This window comes from Agelaius phoeniceus, chromosome 8 (genome assembly GCF_051311805.1).
Source record: "Agelaius phoeniceus isolate bAgePho1 chromosome 8, bAgePho1.hap1, whole genome shotgun sequence".
NCBI classification, from domain to species: domain Eukaryota; kingdom Metazoa; phylum Chordata; class Aves; order Passeriformes; family Icteridae; genus Agelaius; species Agelaius phoeniceus.
The window spans coordinates 37,195,901-37,213,808 of NC_135272.1; the positions used below are offsets into that span (position 1 = coordinate 37,195,901).

Consider the following 17,908-nt stretch of genomic DNA (forward strand, 5'->3'; position numbering starts at 1 on the left):
TTACAGGCAAAGGATGCAGGAGCAGTTCCCAGCCTCAGCAGGAGCTGAGGGAGCAGGTTGGGAGCAGCTGCCCAGGAGGGAGTGGGGAAAAGGAGCCTGAAATTCACTGAACTCTGCTGAGTCCTTCCAGAGATTTCAGCTCCTCCATCCAGAACGGCCTCCCCTGGATCACAGGCTGGACAGTTCTGGGGGAATGGAAAGCACAGCCTGCATGGCCATAGAGGCTTGGGCCTTGCAGGAGGGTGGGGAGTTGGAGAGGATTTTTGGTTTGGCATTTTCTTTGGCTTTGAGAGAGAATATTTGGGGTTTTAGGTTCTTCTGGGTTCTTGTTTTTTTTGAGGGAGAGCTGGGGGCTTTTTTTTGGGGAGGGTAGGTTTGGAGGGATGGGGTTGGGGTTTTTAAGTTTTTAAACTTAGCCTCGCTCTCCTGCCCCCAGCATCAGCCCCTGAGCTCAGAGAGGGATCAGGGCCTCCCTCTGCAGGTACAGAGCTGATGATGGAAAATCTCCTGTTTCTAAAGGGGCAGGAAAACTTCCCAGAAGAGCTCCAGCCACTGTTAGTTAAAGAGTTCTCATAACTGCAGTGGCTGGAGCCTTGAGGCTGCTCCAAGTGCTCCCTGCCAGGCAGGGTCTCCCCAGAGCTTCTCTTGCTTTTCATCCACTCCCAGGTCCTTCTCAACAGTCCCATAAACCTCCACATTCCCATTTTAACCCATTTCCCCCCCCAAAAAGTAAAATAATTCCTTCTTCACTGTAACAGAGATGGAAAAGTTCCCTGTAAGGAATGAGGTAAAGTCTGGTGCACCCAGCAGTGGAAATAAAACCCAGGAGTTTTCTAGGAAGAGGTGGTGAAGTTTCAGGGTTTTATTATCAAAGTTTTGTAAAACATTTTCCGAAACTGTACATCGACATGGCACAGACTGTCGGCTACTTTTGTCTCTTTACCTGCACAAAAGTAAAAGCTCTGGAGCTGCTGGAACTAAGGAACAGCTTTGGGTAACTACTCTGCAAATACCATGGGATCACCGAGTGCGGGAGGGAGGGAACGGCCGGGACAGGAACACAAATTTATCCGTTTGTACAACTTGAGATCAAGTAAAAAGTACATTATCAATGGACTTGCTTTAAAAACAGACCAAGGTCATTTTAAAATGCACTCCCTGCTGCAGCGGGTGAGCTCCTGAGCCCCAGCCCTGGGTGAGGCTGCTCCCCCAACCCTCCCTCACTGGGCACGGCCAGGATTGCCCTTCCCGAGGTCAGACCATCCCAGCTCGCCCTGGGTGGAGCTGAACGGACCCAGTGGAGACAGAGCCCTCAGGAAGGTCAGGGCACAGAACCCTGGGCAAAGCCAACCAAAACCCACCGGAAACCAAACCCAGCCAAGCCCAGCACGTGGCTTCAAACCAGAACTAAAGCCAAGAGCACAAAGAGCTGGTGCGATTCAAGGCCGACTCCGGAGTGTCCAGGAGGCCCCGGCAGCCCCTCGGTAGCTGCAGGACAGGGGGGCTGTGCCACACTCCCCACACACCTGGGACACTGCCACACCGCTGGGCCCTGCTGGCTCAGCCAGGGACACTCCGGAGGGAGGGAAGCAGGGAGGGAGGGAGGGAGGGAGGGAGGAGGGGTAGGCCAGCCCTTGCTGGGAGGGACGTGCGGGCCGGCCCGGCCCCAGCTGGGCCCCGGAGCAGGGGATCCCTGTCTCAAGCTTTGGGTGTGAGTTAGTATCGGGATGGACAGACCATGGAGAGCTCGGAGCTGGATACATCTAGGTTGAGGATTAACAAGTACAGCATAAAGGATCACACTGAGGGGCTGTGGGCAGCTCAGTCGCTCATGTCCATGTCCTCCTCGTGGTGGTCATCCCCGTTCACCTTGGATTCCCTGCCCGGATCCCCGCTGCCCTTCTCGGCCCCGGGCTCCTTCCCTTTGGGGGAGGGAGCATCCGCCACCTTCTTCTCCTCCTTCTTCTCCTTCTCGCTGTCGTAGCCCTGTTCCTCCTCGTCGTAGTCCCTTGTGACCTGCTTTGCCAGGGAAAGGGACACGTTAGCACTTCCCTGTGGGCTGGGGCAGGGGGCACGTGGGGCAGGGCTGGGAGCAGCTCCAGGGCTTTTTGGAACATACTTTCACATCCTTGTCGCTCTCGGATTTCCGGTCTCGATCCTTCTCCTTGTCTTTGCTCTTCTTCTTCTTGCTCGTTGACCGCTCCCTCTCGTCTCTGCTCCTCTCCTTGTCTTTATCCTTCTTCTTTTCCTTTTTATGCCTATGAGGATCAGCAGGAAGAGGATGAGGCCCATCCCCATCACCTCATTCCATGGCTGGAACTGTGTCCAGAGCGTTACCCACAGCAAACCCAAAGGAAAATGGCAGAGGGCAGGTAGGGAACAGGCTCTGCTTCCAGGAAATACCCAAAATCCCAAGTTCTTAGCTCTGGCTCAAGGACGACAGCACAAAGCCAAGGCTGAGCAATGCTATGGCAAACAGAACCATGGAATCTCCTGAGCTGAAGGGCCCCATGGGGATCATGGAGTCCAGATCCTGGACACCAAGAACAGCGGTGCTCCAGCGTTTTACAGAGGAGCACCTTGAGCTGCCCATGCTGGGACAGGGTCACCCAGGCCACCCAAAATCAGCTGGTTCCTACTGTGCAAATCCAAATGGACTGGGAATTGTGGCATATCTACTCCTACCACCCCTGGAACCCCTGACCCTCGGAGCTCCCAGCCAACCCCAGAGCAGCTCCACAAAAGCAGCAAATATTCCCCCACACAGAATCCCTTGGAGCCTCCCTGGAGGTCACAATTTGGCAATTTCCCACCCAGACACCATTCTTCCCAGCCAGGTGTTTCCCTGACCTTCTGGGTGACGGGGACCGGGACATTTTCCGTTTGGGAGACCTGGGCTTTTTCGGGGACCGCGTCCCGCTCCGGCTCCGCCGGCGCCGCCGTTCTCTGCAGGGAGACACAGGAGCTTTGGAAATCTCTGCCTTTTTTTTTTTTAAAGCTGCAAATGCATCCCTAATCCAAGCCCAGCCCTGCTCACAGGGTACTAAAGAGTTGTTAAAACTGCAAGCTAAAATTGGAAGTTTTTTTTAAAAAATGAAACGCTTTTGCCTGGATTTATTCCCTAAATGAGGAAGAGCTTGGCAGTGACCCTGGAGCATCAAACTCTGACACAGAGCAAGGAAAACTGTTCTAAGCCCAAAGAATTTACCTCAGGCATTGCAGGAAAATGCAAGTATCAACAGACACAGGTGGTAGAGGTGCTGTTGTGCCTGTAGCAGACACATCCTCATTGGAACCATGATCCAATGGGATCCAGGCATAGTTTGGGTTGGAAGGGACCTCAAAGCCCAGCTCCTTCCATGGGCAGGGACACCTTCCACAGACCAGCTGTTTTATCACAAGAACATTTTTTTCTATTTAATATTGAAGTGCATCAAAACCCTGCTGGGAACAGAGAGCAAGGGAAATCCCATTTCTGTACCTGCTTGTGCTTCTGGATCTTCTGGTTGTGCTGTAGCTTTTGGGGGGAGTTTTAGAACGTTTCTTTTCTTTCTCTTCCTTCTTTTTATCCCTTTTAGTAGAAGAGAGATTAAGTCACTTTCAAACAGCACTTCCTGATCTGCTGTCCAGGGAAAGGGATGCAGGGCTGGGAGGGGCAGGGGTGGCTCCCCAGGCTGAGCCCTCCAGGTGCTCCAGCCCCTCCATGTCCTGAGCTGAGGGCCCAGAGCTGGACACAGCCCTGTGGGGACCCAGCAGTGCCAGCACAGGGGACAATGCCTGCCCTGCTCAGGACTGGACTCCCTGGGGTCATTACCTGGTTTTGGATGTGCTCCGAGACCTCCTGCTCCTCTCTCTGGAATGAGATCTCCTTCTCCTCGGACTTTTGGATCGCCTCCTGCTCCTGGATTTGGAATGGGACCTTCTCCTTGATCTGCTCCTGGAGCGTCTGCCAGGGACACAGCAACATGGAGTCACAGGGAGGACATCCTGGGATGCTCCCAGCCCAGCTGCTCCGGGCAGGGAACCCCCAAACCCAACCAAAGCCTCCATCCACGGCTCTGCCAGGAGCTCTGCACGCTGGAATGGCAATGAAGCTGTGAGCCCTGCATCAAACCCAAGGCTCTTGCCAAGAATGGTTTTTGCAGGGATTGTTGCAGCTGTGGGAGGTGTTGCTAAGGAATTGCTCAGTCACCTGTGTCTGGATGAGGAAGGTGTCCTCCTCCTCCTCGAGCGCGACCTCGACCTCGAATGTCTTCGCTTTTCATCTTTTTTGTCTGGAAAAGTACAATAAAAATCAATGTTTTTTTTTTTTTTTTTTAATATTTAAAAATATTTTCCAAAGGAAAGGACTTGGAGCTTCATGTAATTGATATAAATCAACCTGATCTTGCCATTTGACATGAAGGCTCATCTGTAATTTTCTTCACAAGAAGACAAAAAGAACCAACCGAGGACGGGAACACATTTGTGACACAAAGTAAGTTTTATGCAAAACTGGAGAAGTCAAAATTTAGAAAAAATCTTAAGTCAGTGAATAGCTGATGGCTGCAGGACAATGGAAAATCCTGTGAAAATCCCAGAATCTGCCATTTCCCAAGGGGCTGAAGAACATGTCAAATGATTGTTTTGAATTTCCCACAAAAAAGCCTCAAGCTAAGCACGAACAGGAGCTCTGCTCTTTCCTAGAAATCATCAGGAGGCTGCAGAACTGATGAATATTCTGTATTTTCAGTGTTCAAGTTTCTGCCTCTCAGATTTGGTGGCTCTGACATTTGTGAGAGCTGCTGGAGCTTGTTCTAAAATCAAACCTGCTGAAAGAAGCTCCAAAAAAGAGAATTATTTACAAACCTGCCCAGATTAGGAATGAAAATAAAGGAAAGCATCCCTGAGAAACATCAGCAGGGTGCCAAGTGGTGAGGCTGGGAAATCCACATTCCCTTGGAATTTGAGACAGCAGCAAGAACTTCCCTCAGGGAAGCCTGGGTGCTGTACAGCCTTCAAATCAGTGAATTTTGGGAAAATCAATGGATGAATTCCAGCCATTTCTGCAGGAAATGGAGCAGGATGATTAAAAACCCAGTCAGTGAATTCCTCCCAGACCAGAGGCACAGAGGCAGGGCTCTGCAGAGCACCAGTTTTGATCAGGGGCTGTGCCCAGGCCCCGTGCTGGCTGGATTACCTGGCTCTATAGCAGCAGAGATTAGGGACTGTGCTTCTCGGACTCTCTTCATGGCCTCTTCTATTTCTTTACTGGAGGTATCTGACTTCAGACTGGGGGACACGAGACCTGCAGCCACATGGTTCAACCTGGGCAACACAGAATTCCAGAATTCAGGACTCAGGAGCCCAAGGGATACGGGGCTGCATTGTCAGACTCAGCCAGTTCACAGGATCAGGGAATCCTGGAATGGTTTTGGTTTGGAGGGACATCAAACCCATCTGATCCCACCCCTGCCACGGGCAGGGAACCTTCCCTAGCCCAGGCTGCTCCAAGGCCCTTCCAGCTCCAGCAGGACAGGGACTGGGCACTGAATCCCCATGGATATTCCCATGGAGTCCCCCAGCAGTGCAGTCCAAGGGTTTGGGAACACTGGTGCTTACTTTGGATCCACTGTGCTCATCAGTTTTAGGAGCTGATCTGCTGCAAGAGACTGTGAGGGAAAAACAGAGTTAGAAGCAGGCTGGGAGATGTGAGAGCTCCAGAGAACCTTCCTTGGAATGTCCCCTGAAGTTTTCCCAGCTGGAAAACCAGAGCAGAACAGCCCCAGCCAAGAGGAAAGGCCACACTGGGCTGCTGTGCCTGGGGTGTTAATATTTAGCATTAACACCCCACACTGCAGCTCTGGGATTTATTCTCCACAGCCAGCCCTGCCTGGGCAGGATCAGGGATAAACCCACAAATGGATAAAAATACCAACAGATAAAAATACACTGCTGGGGTGTTTATCCCTATGCACTAGTAACTTTTTGTGCACGGGTTATTTCTGTCACTGCAAGAGAACAGAGCCCTCTCTAAGCTGCCTGTCCACTGAAGACCTCAATGCCAACTTATAAACATTTAAGTATTCCATGAAAAAAATGTTACAGCTCTTAGGATAATCCAGGCATCATCATCACTTCCTGCACCAATGGGGTATTAAGAAAAAAAGTTTAATCCTCCCTCATTTTTTTAATAATGAACCCCAGCTTTCTTTGTTGAAATGTTTGTTACAGTCTGATGGTTTAATGCACAAAAATCCTCCATCACCCCAAATTTACATTTTTCTCATTTGCCTTTAGATTGATTTTTTCATTTGTTATTTAATTTCACCATCATTTGCTTGTTCTTCCACATGGGAATACATTAAAATTTAAGTGATGGTAGTAGCAATGTATTAAATTATTGCTGCTTCTTGTGGCTGTAAGAGTATTTTATTCTTACCTCTTAAATATTTTATCTACATATATGACCAATATATTTATATTGATATATCTTTGTTGATATAAATATACTCAATATTCTAGTACTTAAAAGCCTTTTTTGTTCAGCTGTAACAACCTAATGAAGTTTCCTCACATTTTTGACACCTAGAAAATTAAAAAGTCAAACTACTTTTTACTTGAAGAACAAGGCAGGTTCCTGGCCTGATAATGACACATATTTGAAATATTTCATTGCTATCCTCAAATTATTCCTTGGCCCCTTGCAACATTTATTTTGATATTCAAGCAGGTATTTTTCCTTCCAATCCCTGGAGTTCCCAGGCAGTGGCTCTGAAGTGACACAAATGGAAACCACTCTCAGAGCAGCAAAGAGGGGGGCAATAAAGGATATTCTGGAATGAAGACGTACCTGGGAGTTCAGGTTTGCTCCAGGAAGCCCAAGAGCAGCAAGGGCAGGGTCGAGAGCAGGAGCTCCTAAAGCAGCTAAAGGGACAGCACCAATCTGTGGCAGAGAGAGCAGTCAGGGCACAGGCAGTGACAAAATTCAGTCAGGGACATCACTGGGCAGGGGAAATCAAGGTGAAGGAGCAAAGCATTCCAGCAAATTGAAAGGATAGTTGAAAATGAAGTTATTTTTCAGTGCTAAAATGGAAATTCATTCAAGTTTTTGAGGCTATTACCCCATTTCTAGTTGATTTTAGGGTTGAGATGGCCATGGTTTATGTTGAAAAGCAATTTAACAGGACTGCATCCCTGCAAATGTCTCCAATTTGGTTAAAAAGCTACTGGGAGAGCAGAAGGCTCCCTAAGGCAGCTCATTTTGGGCCATTTCAAATGAGATGATTGAGACAGACACCCAAACCCAACACACACTGCCAAGATGTGCTGAACTGTGCAGCACAGTTCCCTAAAATGGATGTGCTGAACTCATCCCACCAGAGGGGCTGGGAGCAGAGACACAGCTGCAATCAACATCCATTTCCAGGATTCACATGGACAGATTTTTTAATGAATGAAATATTTTATTATGTATTTGGTCCTTCCAACCTGGTCCCTGGGTTTCCAAGGTTAAATTTAGGCTATTTCCTCCTGAGCAGCTCCATGGCCAGGGGGTCCTCCAGCTAAGCAGGAGCTGGGGAGGGTTTGAGAGGTGCAGAATTAATGGGGCTTTATTGTGATTAATTTGCCTCCTGCACTTTGATTCTGTGCCCTGTTAAGAGCTGAGCTGTGACTCCAGCTTCTCCCACAATGTGCAATTCTCACTGTTCATCTTCCACATGAATTCCTGTGGGTTCACACAACCAGGCTCCAACCTTCCCCTCAGCTGGAGGATTAATGAAGGGAATCTCACAGTGTGGCAGCTGCCTGGACTTGAGGAGTTTAAAATCTGTGAGACCTCTACTGCTTGTCACATCTGTAAAGTACATACAGAGGGTGAGAGGGGTGGGAGGCACAAACAGGGCCCTGGGAAACCAGCAGAGAGGGCAATAAGGATATTCCATCTAACAACTTGTCACTGTCATGCCCCAATCACATCAGAGCTGTCCCAGTCCAGCAGGCCCAATAAACCACTCTAGGAGCTGGAATCAACACATCAGCCCTGAAAGAAAGAGCAGGAATGAGGTGGGAAAGCAGCAGCAGGGGTTGCCCAGCCTACCTGAGAGAGAGGGTTGGGAGTGGGCAGCAGGCCACCCCCGGGCAGCAGCCCTGCCACGGCATTAGCTGGTGCCAAGAGAGACAGAGCCTTAGTCTCATCAGGAATGACTCCTGCAGGGAAACAGCCTGGCATTAGAGGGCATCCCAGCCCAGAGGCACCAAATACACAAATACACCCAGCAAAGTCTCCCTGATACACCACCTGAGTTTGTTGAAAGTACTTATGTTGGCTAAAATACAAAGCTTGATGGCTATTAATATTTAGCATTAACTTTTTTTGTCAGAATGCAACTTCAATGGGTGACAATTTGACTGTTCCTTTTTCTCTACAAAAGGTTAAGTTTCTAGAGCAAAAAAATAGCACAATACACACTACTTTGTTGTTAACACTGCCAAGGTTTCATCACCTGTACTCGATTTTTAAGTCATGAACCAAACGTAAGCAAGCACAGTCGGTTCTCCAGGGGTGAGAGTGCTCTCAACTTTCAAAAGCTGTTTTATGAACAACGACTCGTGTCGGCTGCTTCACTACAAAGCACACAGAAAAATCAAGATACACAAGACAAAAAAAGTTGGATTTAGGGGTTAATAATATGGTACAGTTCACTATGTTTTCTTTTTACACCTACCATACAAATTTTGGCAAACTTAAAGAGAAGGGATGGGTGTTTTTGGGTAGGGCTTTTGCTGACGTGTCACATGGAATGCGGTCCCTGCGGCTCTCCGGGAACGCTGGGGGTGTGTCTGTGGCTGGGATACACACAGGGATGCTGGCACATTCCTTACCTGTGCAGTAAAATGCTTTTGCTCCAATATGTGCCAGCTCAGAGCACCAGCAGTGCTGCTGCCACCTGCCGTGGCACAGGGGACTCGTGGCCCAAAGTCTTGCAGCCAGCCAAGCCCAGGGGTTACTGCACTGCCTGCTCTGCACACACAGTGCTCAGGGCCCTACTAGCAAACAGTTGTGGAGGGAGTTTTACTCTATCCAACAGCAAAAGCCCTATACAGATGGATTAATTTGTTAATGTGCCCAAGCCCCCAAAATGAGAGTTCAATAAAACAATTTTACTATATAGTTGCAAATACCAGTAGTGTTTCTGTAATACATATTAAGAAACTGCATCTCATCATAAAACATACAATATGTACAGGGCACTTAAGAGAAACTGGATAAGCTGCAGAAGAAAACTGTTGGGTGGTATTTTCAGCAGGGCCTGGTATATAGTTCAGGCTGAACCAGGGAAAAGAACTGTAAAACACAACAACAAAAAAGAAAAACCACTGTTAAATAAAGGTAATGGTTCCTCCCACCTATACTGAGAAGTGCCGATAATCTACACAAATGTACAATACACAGCACTGATATCTGGCTCGTGGCACTGAGCTGGCAGCACTTTAGATACCCAAAGTTATGGAGGGACAGGGAAAAAGGTCATGGAGGCAAAGGGCAGGAATGCATAAATATATCAACATACCTACAGAGAGATTATGGGGTCATTTGGCATGCAAAATTATGTCTCAAGAGGATATTTATCAATTACAGCTAAACATTTCAAATTAGTGCAACTACAACATTTCTGGCATCTAAATACAAATCCTCAGACTTAGCTCGAGACGCCTCAAAGAAGATCTGCATCCATTAAAAAAATTCATGCATCTGATCCTCTAATTGTTTCTTTAAAAAGTATTTAAATAAACTACAATTTAAAAAAAAGCAATGAGGCCCCTCACCAGTTAATTTTCATGCTTCAAGAGCTTTTTTTACTGCTGCTTTGTTAGAACCATGAAATACTGCATGAATGTGTAGAAATGAAAGAAAAAGAAACAGACAAAAGAAACAAACATTAACCAAAGAACCTAAACACCCCTCCCAGCCATCTTTAACCTTAAGAGTTCCTTCCAAATCCAGGAATTAGCCCAGAGAAAATGACAAATACTAAACCTTACCGTAGCCTTTGTGTATAGTTCTATAACACAAAGCAACAGCCAACACCAAAGTGTCTGTGTGAGCTAAAACTTGGGACAGGGGGGGAATTATTGCACTAAACAGATAATAAACATTTGCTTTAGTGACAGGCAATAATCACACAGGTTCATTAGCACAGCAGACATCAGAGACAGGAGGGCCCCACTCAGCACAGGCCTGGCTTTAAGCACATCAGCAGTGGCACTGTGGGCTGGGGAAAGGCTGCTCCTGCTTCAACTGGGACCCTGGCAGGCTGAATTTTGGGGGAAAACTGTACTCCAGCACAGGGACAGAAGTATGGGGTTATTAACCCAGGGGTGATGCTTTATTGGCTGAACATCTCTCTTGTGATGTGCCAAGGCCATTAATTTCTGAACTGTTAGGCAACACAAGGTACAGCCCAGGAGTGACTCCTTAACAGGCCCAGGAAAATATTCCACTTGAAGAATTGGATTTTCTAAAGCCCAGCTGCTGGGCAGGTTTCTCTGCGTGCCAGGTTTATCCACAGTGGACAAAGTGAGACTGACAAAGAGAAAAGTGGGTTTATCCTTGTAGGAAGAGTTAAACACTGGCATTATTGCCATGGGCCTTGGAGAATATTCCAGCAGCATCTCACTGGACTGCTGCTGTGTTTAACACCCACACAGGGACAAGCAGCCTCTCAGCTCTGCTGTTGTGCAGCAGTGGCAGCAGGAGCAGTAACTCCATTGCAGCAGGGGTTCTGTGCCCCCAGGAAGCAGCAGGGCTCACTCAGAGGCCACACTGCACATTCCTACACTCCAGGAATTAGGCTGGACATCTTTTAAGTTTAAGTTTCGTATCTTTAAAGCTTAAGGAATACAAAGATAAGATAAGACAGCTCCCCAGGCCTCAAGAGACAGCTCCAGCATGACAGATTAAGATTACAGGTGTGACCCCGGGCCATGTACCCAACTTAGCAGTGTAGTATGACTTAATCTGCAAGATTTTATTCAATTCAACCTTTCCCAGAAGTAAATCAAGAAATGCAGAAGTACAATGGAAATCAGTTACTTCTAAAGCAAGTCTAGAAGAGTTTAATAAGACTTCTGTAAGAAGAGGTGTCTTCTCAGCACTTTGCTTTTAAGGTAAGTTCCAAAAACCCTGCTCATTGCCTTTCAAATTACTGTAACACCCTAAAATGTAAAAATAAAAAGAAGAAGAGAAAATGTAGTTAACAAGTGGTTACACCAGGAAAACACTTGGGGACTTGAGTGCTTGCTGGCCTTTAGTTAATGGCTAGAATCCCCTGTAGCTGCAGAGGACCCACTGTTTTTCAGTCATCTGGAAGGGCTTTGCATTTGCCTTCTCCACTACAAAAATCACACACACAAATAACAGAGAGAAGAGTTTATTATTTAGTGAAATTCTATTAAATATATCAAGGATGAACAAGAAAACTTGGAATTAAAAACTAGGACCAGTGCCCATGTGGCACCTCTTGGAAGTTGTCACTTTTGAATTAAACCATAATTATTCAAACCCTTGGTATACTGGACTCCACAAGGAGAGTGAGGGCCTTTTTTGGGGATGTTCCCAAATAAATGCAGTGGCAGCACAGCCCAAAGGAATGTTAATTACTCTCCCATGCACTCTCAGGGAGGGAGAAACCATTCTCATGAAGAGAGTGAAGGAAGTGGCAAACAATTATTAAGGTAAAATTTCCTTAAAATATGGACCTGTTTGCATTACAAACTGTTTGGGAAAATGTCTCATTGAGACTGACACGAAGCAAAATTGGCATAGAATTCTGCCTAAAACGTTCTTATTCTACACTTCAAGACACACAAAACTTTCCACTTAGATTTGGTGTCACTATTGAAACAGACTGACCAAATGCAGGGGCCAAAGGCAATATACCAAGGGTTTCAGAATGGCAATCTCTGACGTGTTTGACATAGGACTACTGGAAAATTCTGAGCACTAGACAGGAACCAACCACCACCCAAGGGTGGCCCCGTAGAACATCAAACAAGTTACAAACCTTCAGCATAGGGAACGACTATGAGGGCTCTGTCAACGAACACAGTGTTTGTCAGGTGCTGGGCCACCACGGCCGAGTCGGGGTCGTGGAACTTTACAAAGCACACGCGCGACGACACCGGCAAGGGGGAGTCACTGCAAGAGACAGAGCCACGCTCAGGGACAGCAGCAACAGGGTAACCAACCCCAAACCACAGCAGCTGTCATCCCCCCCCCCTCTTGGAGCTGCACAGCAGCAACAGGGCCACCAACCCCAAAACCACAGGAGCTGTCATCCCCCCCTCTTGGAGCTGCACAGCAGCAACAGGGTAACCAACCCCAAAACACAGCAGCTGTCATCCCCCCCTCTTGGAGCTGCACAGCAGCAACAGGGCCACCAACCCCAAACCACAGCAGCTGTCATCCCCCCCTCTTGGAGCTGCACACGAGCTCTGCTGTGCACAGTAAATCCATGAGCGGCCACCTAAATGCGAATTCCGCCCTGGCTGGCAGGAAAACTTGGCTGAAAAAGGAGAAAAAGTGACAATTCTGTCTCAGTTAAAGCCTGAGGTTTCACACTCGCTGCTTTAGGCCCCAGATGACTGATTGAGGTAAATTGTGAAACGAAGAGGGCCATGATTAAAGGATCCTTGTGACTTGGGACAAGGGCGCGTAGGGGCAGGGTGAGGGGTGAAGGATTTGATCTGACACAGGGCAGGGAGGGATGGGATGTTGGGAAGGAATTCCTGCCTGGGAGGGTGCTGAGACCCTGGAATAGAGCTCCCAGAGCAGCTGTGGCTGCCTCTGGATCCCTGCAGTGCCCAAGGCCAGGCTGGAGCAGCCTGGGACAGTGGGAGGTGTCCCTGCCCATGGCACTGGATGGGCTTTGAGGTCCCTCCCATCCCAGGCCTGGGATTCTGGTTCATTCATCAACCCAACTCCATCCCAGCTTCTAGACTAAACTTCAGCATGCTCCCACACCCTGAGGAATGCCCAGTGCTGAGCTCCTGCCTGTCTTCAGCAGGGAAGAACAAACACAAGGAAATGTAAGGAGCTGAGGCAGGAATGAAAAGCTGAGCACACTAAAACACACCTGCCTCCAAGGTAGGCCTGTGCCTCTTCCAGCTCACAACAAGTGTCTGCCAACCTACAAACCCAAAACTGAGAAGTTCTGAGGCACTTCGAAGAAAAACCAACCCAGAAATATCTACTTCCTATAACAGGAAAGAATGGTAGAACTACAGCTGCAACTTCCCTTAAACCAAACCAAACTGAAACACCAGGTGCAGTCAGCCCAGGCATGGGTTTTAAGAGGTCCCCTGTCCTCAAAGTGGGGCAGATTTTGAGATTTTGCTGTAATTGGATGTACAAAGTGAAAGACAGGAAGGAAAATTCTTCTGCAGACAGAACTGTGGGGCAGAGGAGTTAAAAGCTGCCTCCAGAAGGCCCAGGCAGGGAGTGGAAGCAGCAGCAAATCCTAAACCCCTTGTTCCTACACCAGGCCAGAGGTCCAGATCAGCCTAGGAAGCTCTGAAAACATCACTGGTCCTGACAAAAAGCTGCTTTTCCTACCTGGATTCCCAGCCCAACTCCAAAACATCAGACTTCAAAGGCACCCCAGCTCCAGAGCAGCTTGATCTGGGCTGCTGAGGCTGATCAAGCCTTTCAGCACTGGGGGTTGTCAGAACTCAGGGAACAGCTCCGACACCAGCAGGCAGATCCAGGGTCTATTTTGGGCACTGCAAATGCCAACAGCTCCCTCACCTTCAGCCCCACTGGGCCCAACACACACAACTGCCCCAGTGTCTGTCAGACCACACTTCAGTAACCTGACATTTCACCTGGCGTGGAAAACTAAATTGGAGCCAGCACATTGCAACTTCTGAAACATTAAAATTAGAAACAGCCACTTGCTCCCACAGCTTGCAGACTGAATAAATTGGGAAATAACTGCAGTGATAAATGAGAAAAAATATTAAATCTGTTGGCTCTTTTGTGCCCAGGAATCCACATTAGCTTGCCAAAATGGTGCCTTTCTTAGCCCATAAGTAATAATTAATAAGAAATAACAAGAAATAAAGAATAATAATTACATAAAACCAAAGAAGCCTTAGTAGAAGGCGTTTAACAAAATCACAGAAAATTTGTAAAGGAAAGTAAATCGAGGGTTGATGGCAGAGCTGAAGGAGTTCCTAATCTAAACTGTATAAAAATTACACAATTCATTATAGAGATGCAGCCCAGTATTTTGAGGCATTTTTAAAATGCCAGATAACAAAGGAATGTGAACCAGAGCAGATCCTGTTTACTGCCAGGAGTGCCTCTGGGAATGCTTTGGGGTAGCTGAGCTTTCTCCCAAAATAATGAACCTAAAATATCAACTGAAAATGTGTTAGGCAACGCTTCTGCAGCCTGACATTTAATTTACATCTGTGTATTGCACTTTTAAAAATGGTATTTCCACTCACTCTCAAATCCAAGCTGGGTGAAATTCAGCAAGAACTGGATGTTCTCAACAGTTCCCAAAAAAGCCACCATCCATCATTATTCTAATTCACCCAAGGCTGAAGCATTCAGGAATTGTCTCTCAGCCATTGGAATGCTGGGACACACAAGGATTTCCTGGGGCTGCAATACAGGAAACTCAGAAATCCACTCCCTCCACTTTCCAGTCTGGATGGAGCTTTATGGAATATAATAAAGATGAGAACCAGGCAATGGAGTCAGGGAAAAGCAGGAGGAGGAGGGGGAGGAAAATTGGAAGGAGTCCCAAAGCAGATTGTGCATTAAAGATGCAGCTGAGGTGTACAAGAAATGAGAAACAGGGGATTAAATAAACTGGGAAAGGGGTGGATGAGGGGAGAAGAGGAAAAACAGGAATTGAGAGAAGCTCAATCAGGAAGTTACACGTGATCTGGAAGAGCAGGAGAATAAGGAAGTTCTACAGCAGAGTGCCACAGATCAAACAAGGAGGTGGAGCAAAGGAAATGGGATTGGTTCCTCAAATACTACAGGCAAGGGAGAATCCCAGCAGGATCCAGGAAGGAATCTCCATTATGGGGAGACTTCACTGATTATGATTTATATCCCACACCTCTCCAAAAATGGATGGGCACCATGGGAAAGGGAAAGTCAGGATCAGGAATCTGGGGGAGAAGGAGCAGAAAAAGAATGTGGCACTATCAGAAAATGTCCCTTTCTTTGGGGGGATGTGGATGGGGGCCCTGAAGGGAGCCAGAGCAGATTCCCATCAGGCCAGGGAAAGCCCCCTGGGGGTGAGCTCCTCACACAAGGGAAAGGACCCCAAGGCACTGCAGCAATCCCTGAACAGGTTAGTTAATGTGTATCTAAAGCTACAAAGTTTCAGGGACACCAAACACCTCCAACATCTGCCCTGAAAAACGAGACCAAGTGCTCAGACACAGAGCAGGCCAGGAAAGGACTGCACCTGCCACAGGGGAGCTCCTGCCATGCCAGGTGTCCCAGCTGGGAACAAGGAAACTCCTTCTGGAACTGTCTTTGGTTTCTGTTAACAGCGATGGAAGCCTCAGTGGAAAAATAAATGTTCTGCTATATTTTTTTCCCCTAAAATAATAAACCCAAGTAATTTTGGGTATTACAAATAATTGATTGTTTGATTAATCTTCAACGTGGCAGAAAGAAAACCTTTAATTTATATAGTGAATATCCAAAACACCATATAATGGCACCAGGCTCTGTAAATCAATCACACTGAAACCATCATCACTGCTAACACCCAGGTTTTATATTGCATCAGAAAGGATTCTGAAAGCACTATTTATGCTCATTAGAACTTAACTGCAAGCAAAGACATAAAAACTGTCTTAGTTCTTTTTTTTTTGTTTGTTGCTATTTGTAAATTGCCAGGGTATCTGAAACTTTCTTTTCAGTTATATACGCACTTGAAATGTACATTATTTGTTTTAATTTGCACAGAATTCCTTGCAGGATGTGCAACTGACAAACGTGTATTCGTCTGTCCGGTTTCCTTTCTGCTCAGCATAGATTTGCTTGCAAGGAACAGAAATACTAAAAGTGCATTTTTTGTACAGTAGAGGTAAGCTGCTCTTCTAGCAAAAAAAAATTCTTTGCAACAAACGCATTTATCTACATCTAGAAGTTTTAGTGCTGCGGAGGTGACGCAGACACCAGAGGCTCAGCGGCCACAACCGCGGACAAACAACTCCTGGAGACAAACGTGGATTTCAGCGGAGCCGCACGTGTCGCTCCACGCCCGCACCGATCCCCGCAGTCCCGTGACCGAGCCGAGCCGAGCCGTGCACACCGGCTCGGGGGGTGCGCGGCGAGAGCCGCCCCCGCCGCGGCCGGGCGGGATCCCCGGGAGCGGGGGCGGCTCGGGCCGGGAGCCGCCGGGGGGGCGGGCGGGAGCGAGGGAGGGAGGGAAGGAGGGAGGCGGCGCCGGGACGCGGGCAGGGCGCGGGGGGGGAGGGAGGGAAGGGGGGGGAGGCGGCGAGGCCGGGCCGGGCCCGCACTCACTCGGGGGGGAAGAGGCGCAGCTCCTCGATCTTGCCCAGGAAGCCGAAGAGGGTCCGCATCTGCTCCGAGCTGGCGCTGGGCGAGACGTTGGTGACCTGGATCACGTCGGTGCCGCTGCTGGAGGCCATCGCGCCGCCGCCCGCTCCGCCGGTGCTGCAGCAGACACACAGCGGGGGCGCGGAGCGGGTGAGGCGCGGGCGGAGCGCTGCGGTTCGCTCCCCTCCCCGGCCCGGTTCGCTCGGCCCGGCCCCGCCGCCCCCGGCCCGGTTCGCTCGCCCCCGCCGGCCCCGCGCGCGCCGCCTCACCAGCCTGCCCGGGCCGCAGTATCCCACGGTGCACCGCGCCGCGCCTGCGCGCGCGGCCCCGCGCATGCGCCGCGCCGCCCGACGCGCACGGAGAAGAGGGACGCCCGCGCGCGGGGGCGGCGCGTGCGCGGAGGGGGCGCGCTCAGCCCCCCCCCCACCCCCTCAGAGCCCCGCGCGCGGGAAAGCTGAGGGGGCTCTGAGGTAGCGCTATTGCCGCCTCGTCATTTCACAGAGCAAAGTCTCACAAAATACACTGTCCCAGGGATGCCTTGGGATTCTGCCTTTTCTGGTTTTCTGTATTTGTGATCCTGCAGTTCTTTAGTGTAGAGCTCTAAACTCCACGTACAGTGTGAGCTGCTGCTGTCCCATTTTGAGCAGACACAACAATTCCTCTCCAGGCCTGGCAATCAAGGACTCCTCACTGTCTCAGGGTCCAGTAAATGTAAACAAAAGTGAGTTTTGGGGAAAGCAAACTTGGGGTGAATGACTTCATTACCTGAAGATGTAATTAGAGGATTAATCCCGAAAATGCTAATGAACCAAACTTATAAAAGTGTGAAAATTTGTGACCCATCATGTATTTTTGGGTGTAATACCTGGCAGGCTTCATCTGCCCAAGATGTACATGAAGGCCCTTCAAGAAATATACCTGCTTTTTACTCCCTTAACTCTGTCTGGCCTCTGTTTTCAGGTAGCCTTGGAAAAGGCATCACAAGCAGTACAACGTTGGGGTGGGAATTTTTATGAGAGAGGGGAAAATATATATTTGCAGTTTACATAGTACAAATCATGCTATTTCCTGATGAGTTTGTTGCTTTATATTAATGTGTTTCCCATAAATGTTTCTGAATGTAAAACCAGCCTTGTTTATTAATCCAGCTGAAATAATACCTCATCTGATTCATAAAGTAGGAGATGCTCACTCTCCTCCCTTAGCAGATATCACATTTCCACTTATGAAATATTACAGATGCTGTATCTATTACTGAATTGCCAAAAGCTTATTTAAATTCCAGATTTGAATTTGTCAGCAAGGTTCCACGTGGAACTTTGCTGTCCA

The 17,908-nt window shown here is 48.4% G+C and overlaps 1 protein-coding gene across 4 annotated transcripts; it reads right to left on the minus strand.

Moving 5' to 3' along the window:
* Window positions 1-847: 847 nt before the first annotated feature.
* On the minus strand, window positions 848-16,997 carry SRSF11 (serine and arginine rich splicing factor 11). Of its 4 annotated transcripts, none has more exons than XM_054638403.2 (13): window positions 16,849-16,997; window positions 16,544-16,696; window positions 12,048-12,181; window positions 8,081-8,190; window positions 6,833-6,925; window positions 5,602-5,651; window positions 5,180-5,307; window positions 4,193-4,274; window positions 3,815-3,946; window positions 3,482-3,571; window positions 2,851-2,946; window positions 2,120-2,258; window positions 848-2,019 (listed from the first exon to the last, which is right to left on the minus strand). In XM_054638403.2, the coding sequence occupies exons 2-13, from the start codon at window positions 16,669-16,671 to the stop codon at window positions 1,822-1,824; spliced, it is 1,380 nt and encodes a 459-aa protein (XP_054494378.1). In that variant the 5' UTR covers window positions 16,672-16,696; window positions 16,849-16,997; the 3' UTR covers window positions 848-1,821. The 4 variants fall into 4 exon arrangements, with proteins under 4 accessions (XP_054494378.1, XP_054494377.1, XP_077038774.1 ...); XM_054638402.2 differs by having other exon boundaries at window positions 848-2,016; window positions 16,849-16,964; XM_077182659.1 differs by lacking the exons at window positions 12,048-12,181; window positions 16,544-16,696; window positions 16,849-16,997 and adding exons at window positions 8,487-8,607; window positions 9,220-12,033.
* Window positions 16,998-17,908: the final 911 nt, after the last annotated feature.

Excerpts from the sequence above, each read along its gene's own strand:
- SRSF11 (XM_054638403.2), bottom strand. The coding sequence starts at position 16,671 with ATGGCCTCCAGCAGCGGCACCGACGTGATCCAGGTCACCAACGTCTCG. Across the intron at positions 5,652-6,832 it reads GAGCAAACCTGAACTCCCAG|TCTCTTGCAGCAGATCAGCT; the intron begins GTACGTCTTCAT and ends TTTCCCTCACAG. Across the intron at positions 3,947-4,192 it reads CCTTCCTCATCCAGACACAG|ACGCTCCAGGAGCAGATCAA; the intron begins GTGACTGAGCAA and ends TGTCCCTGGCAG.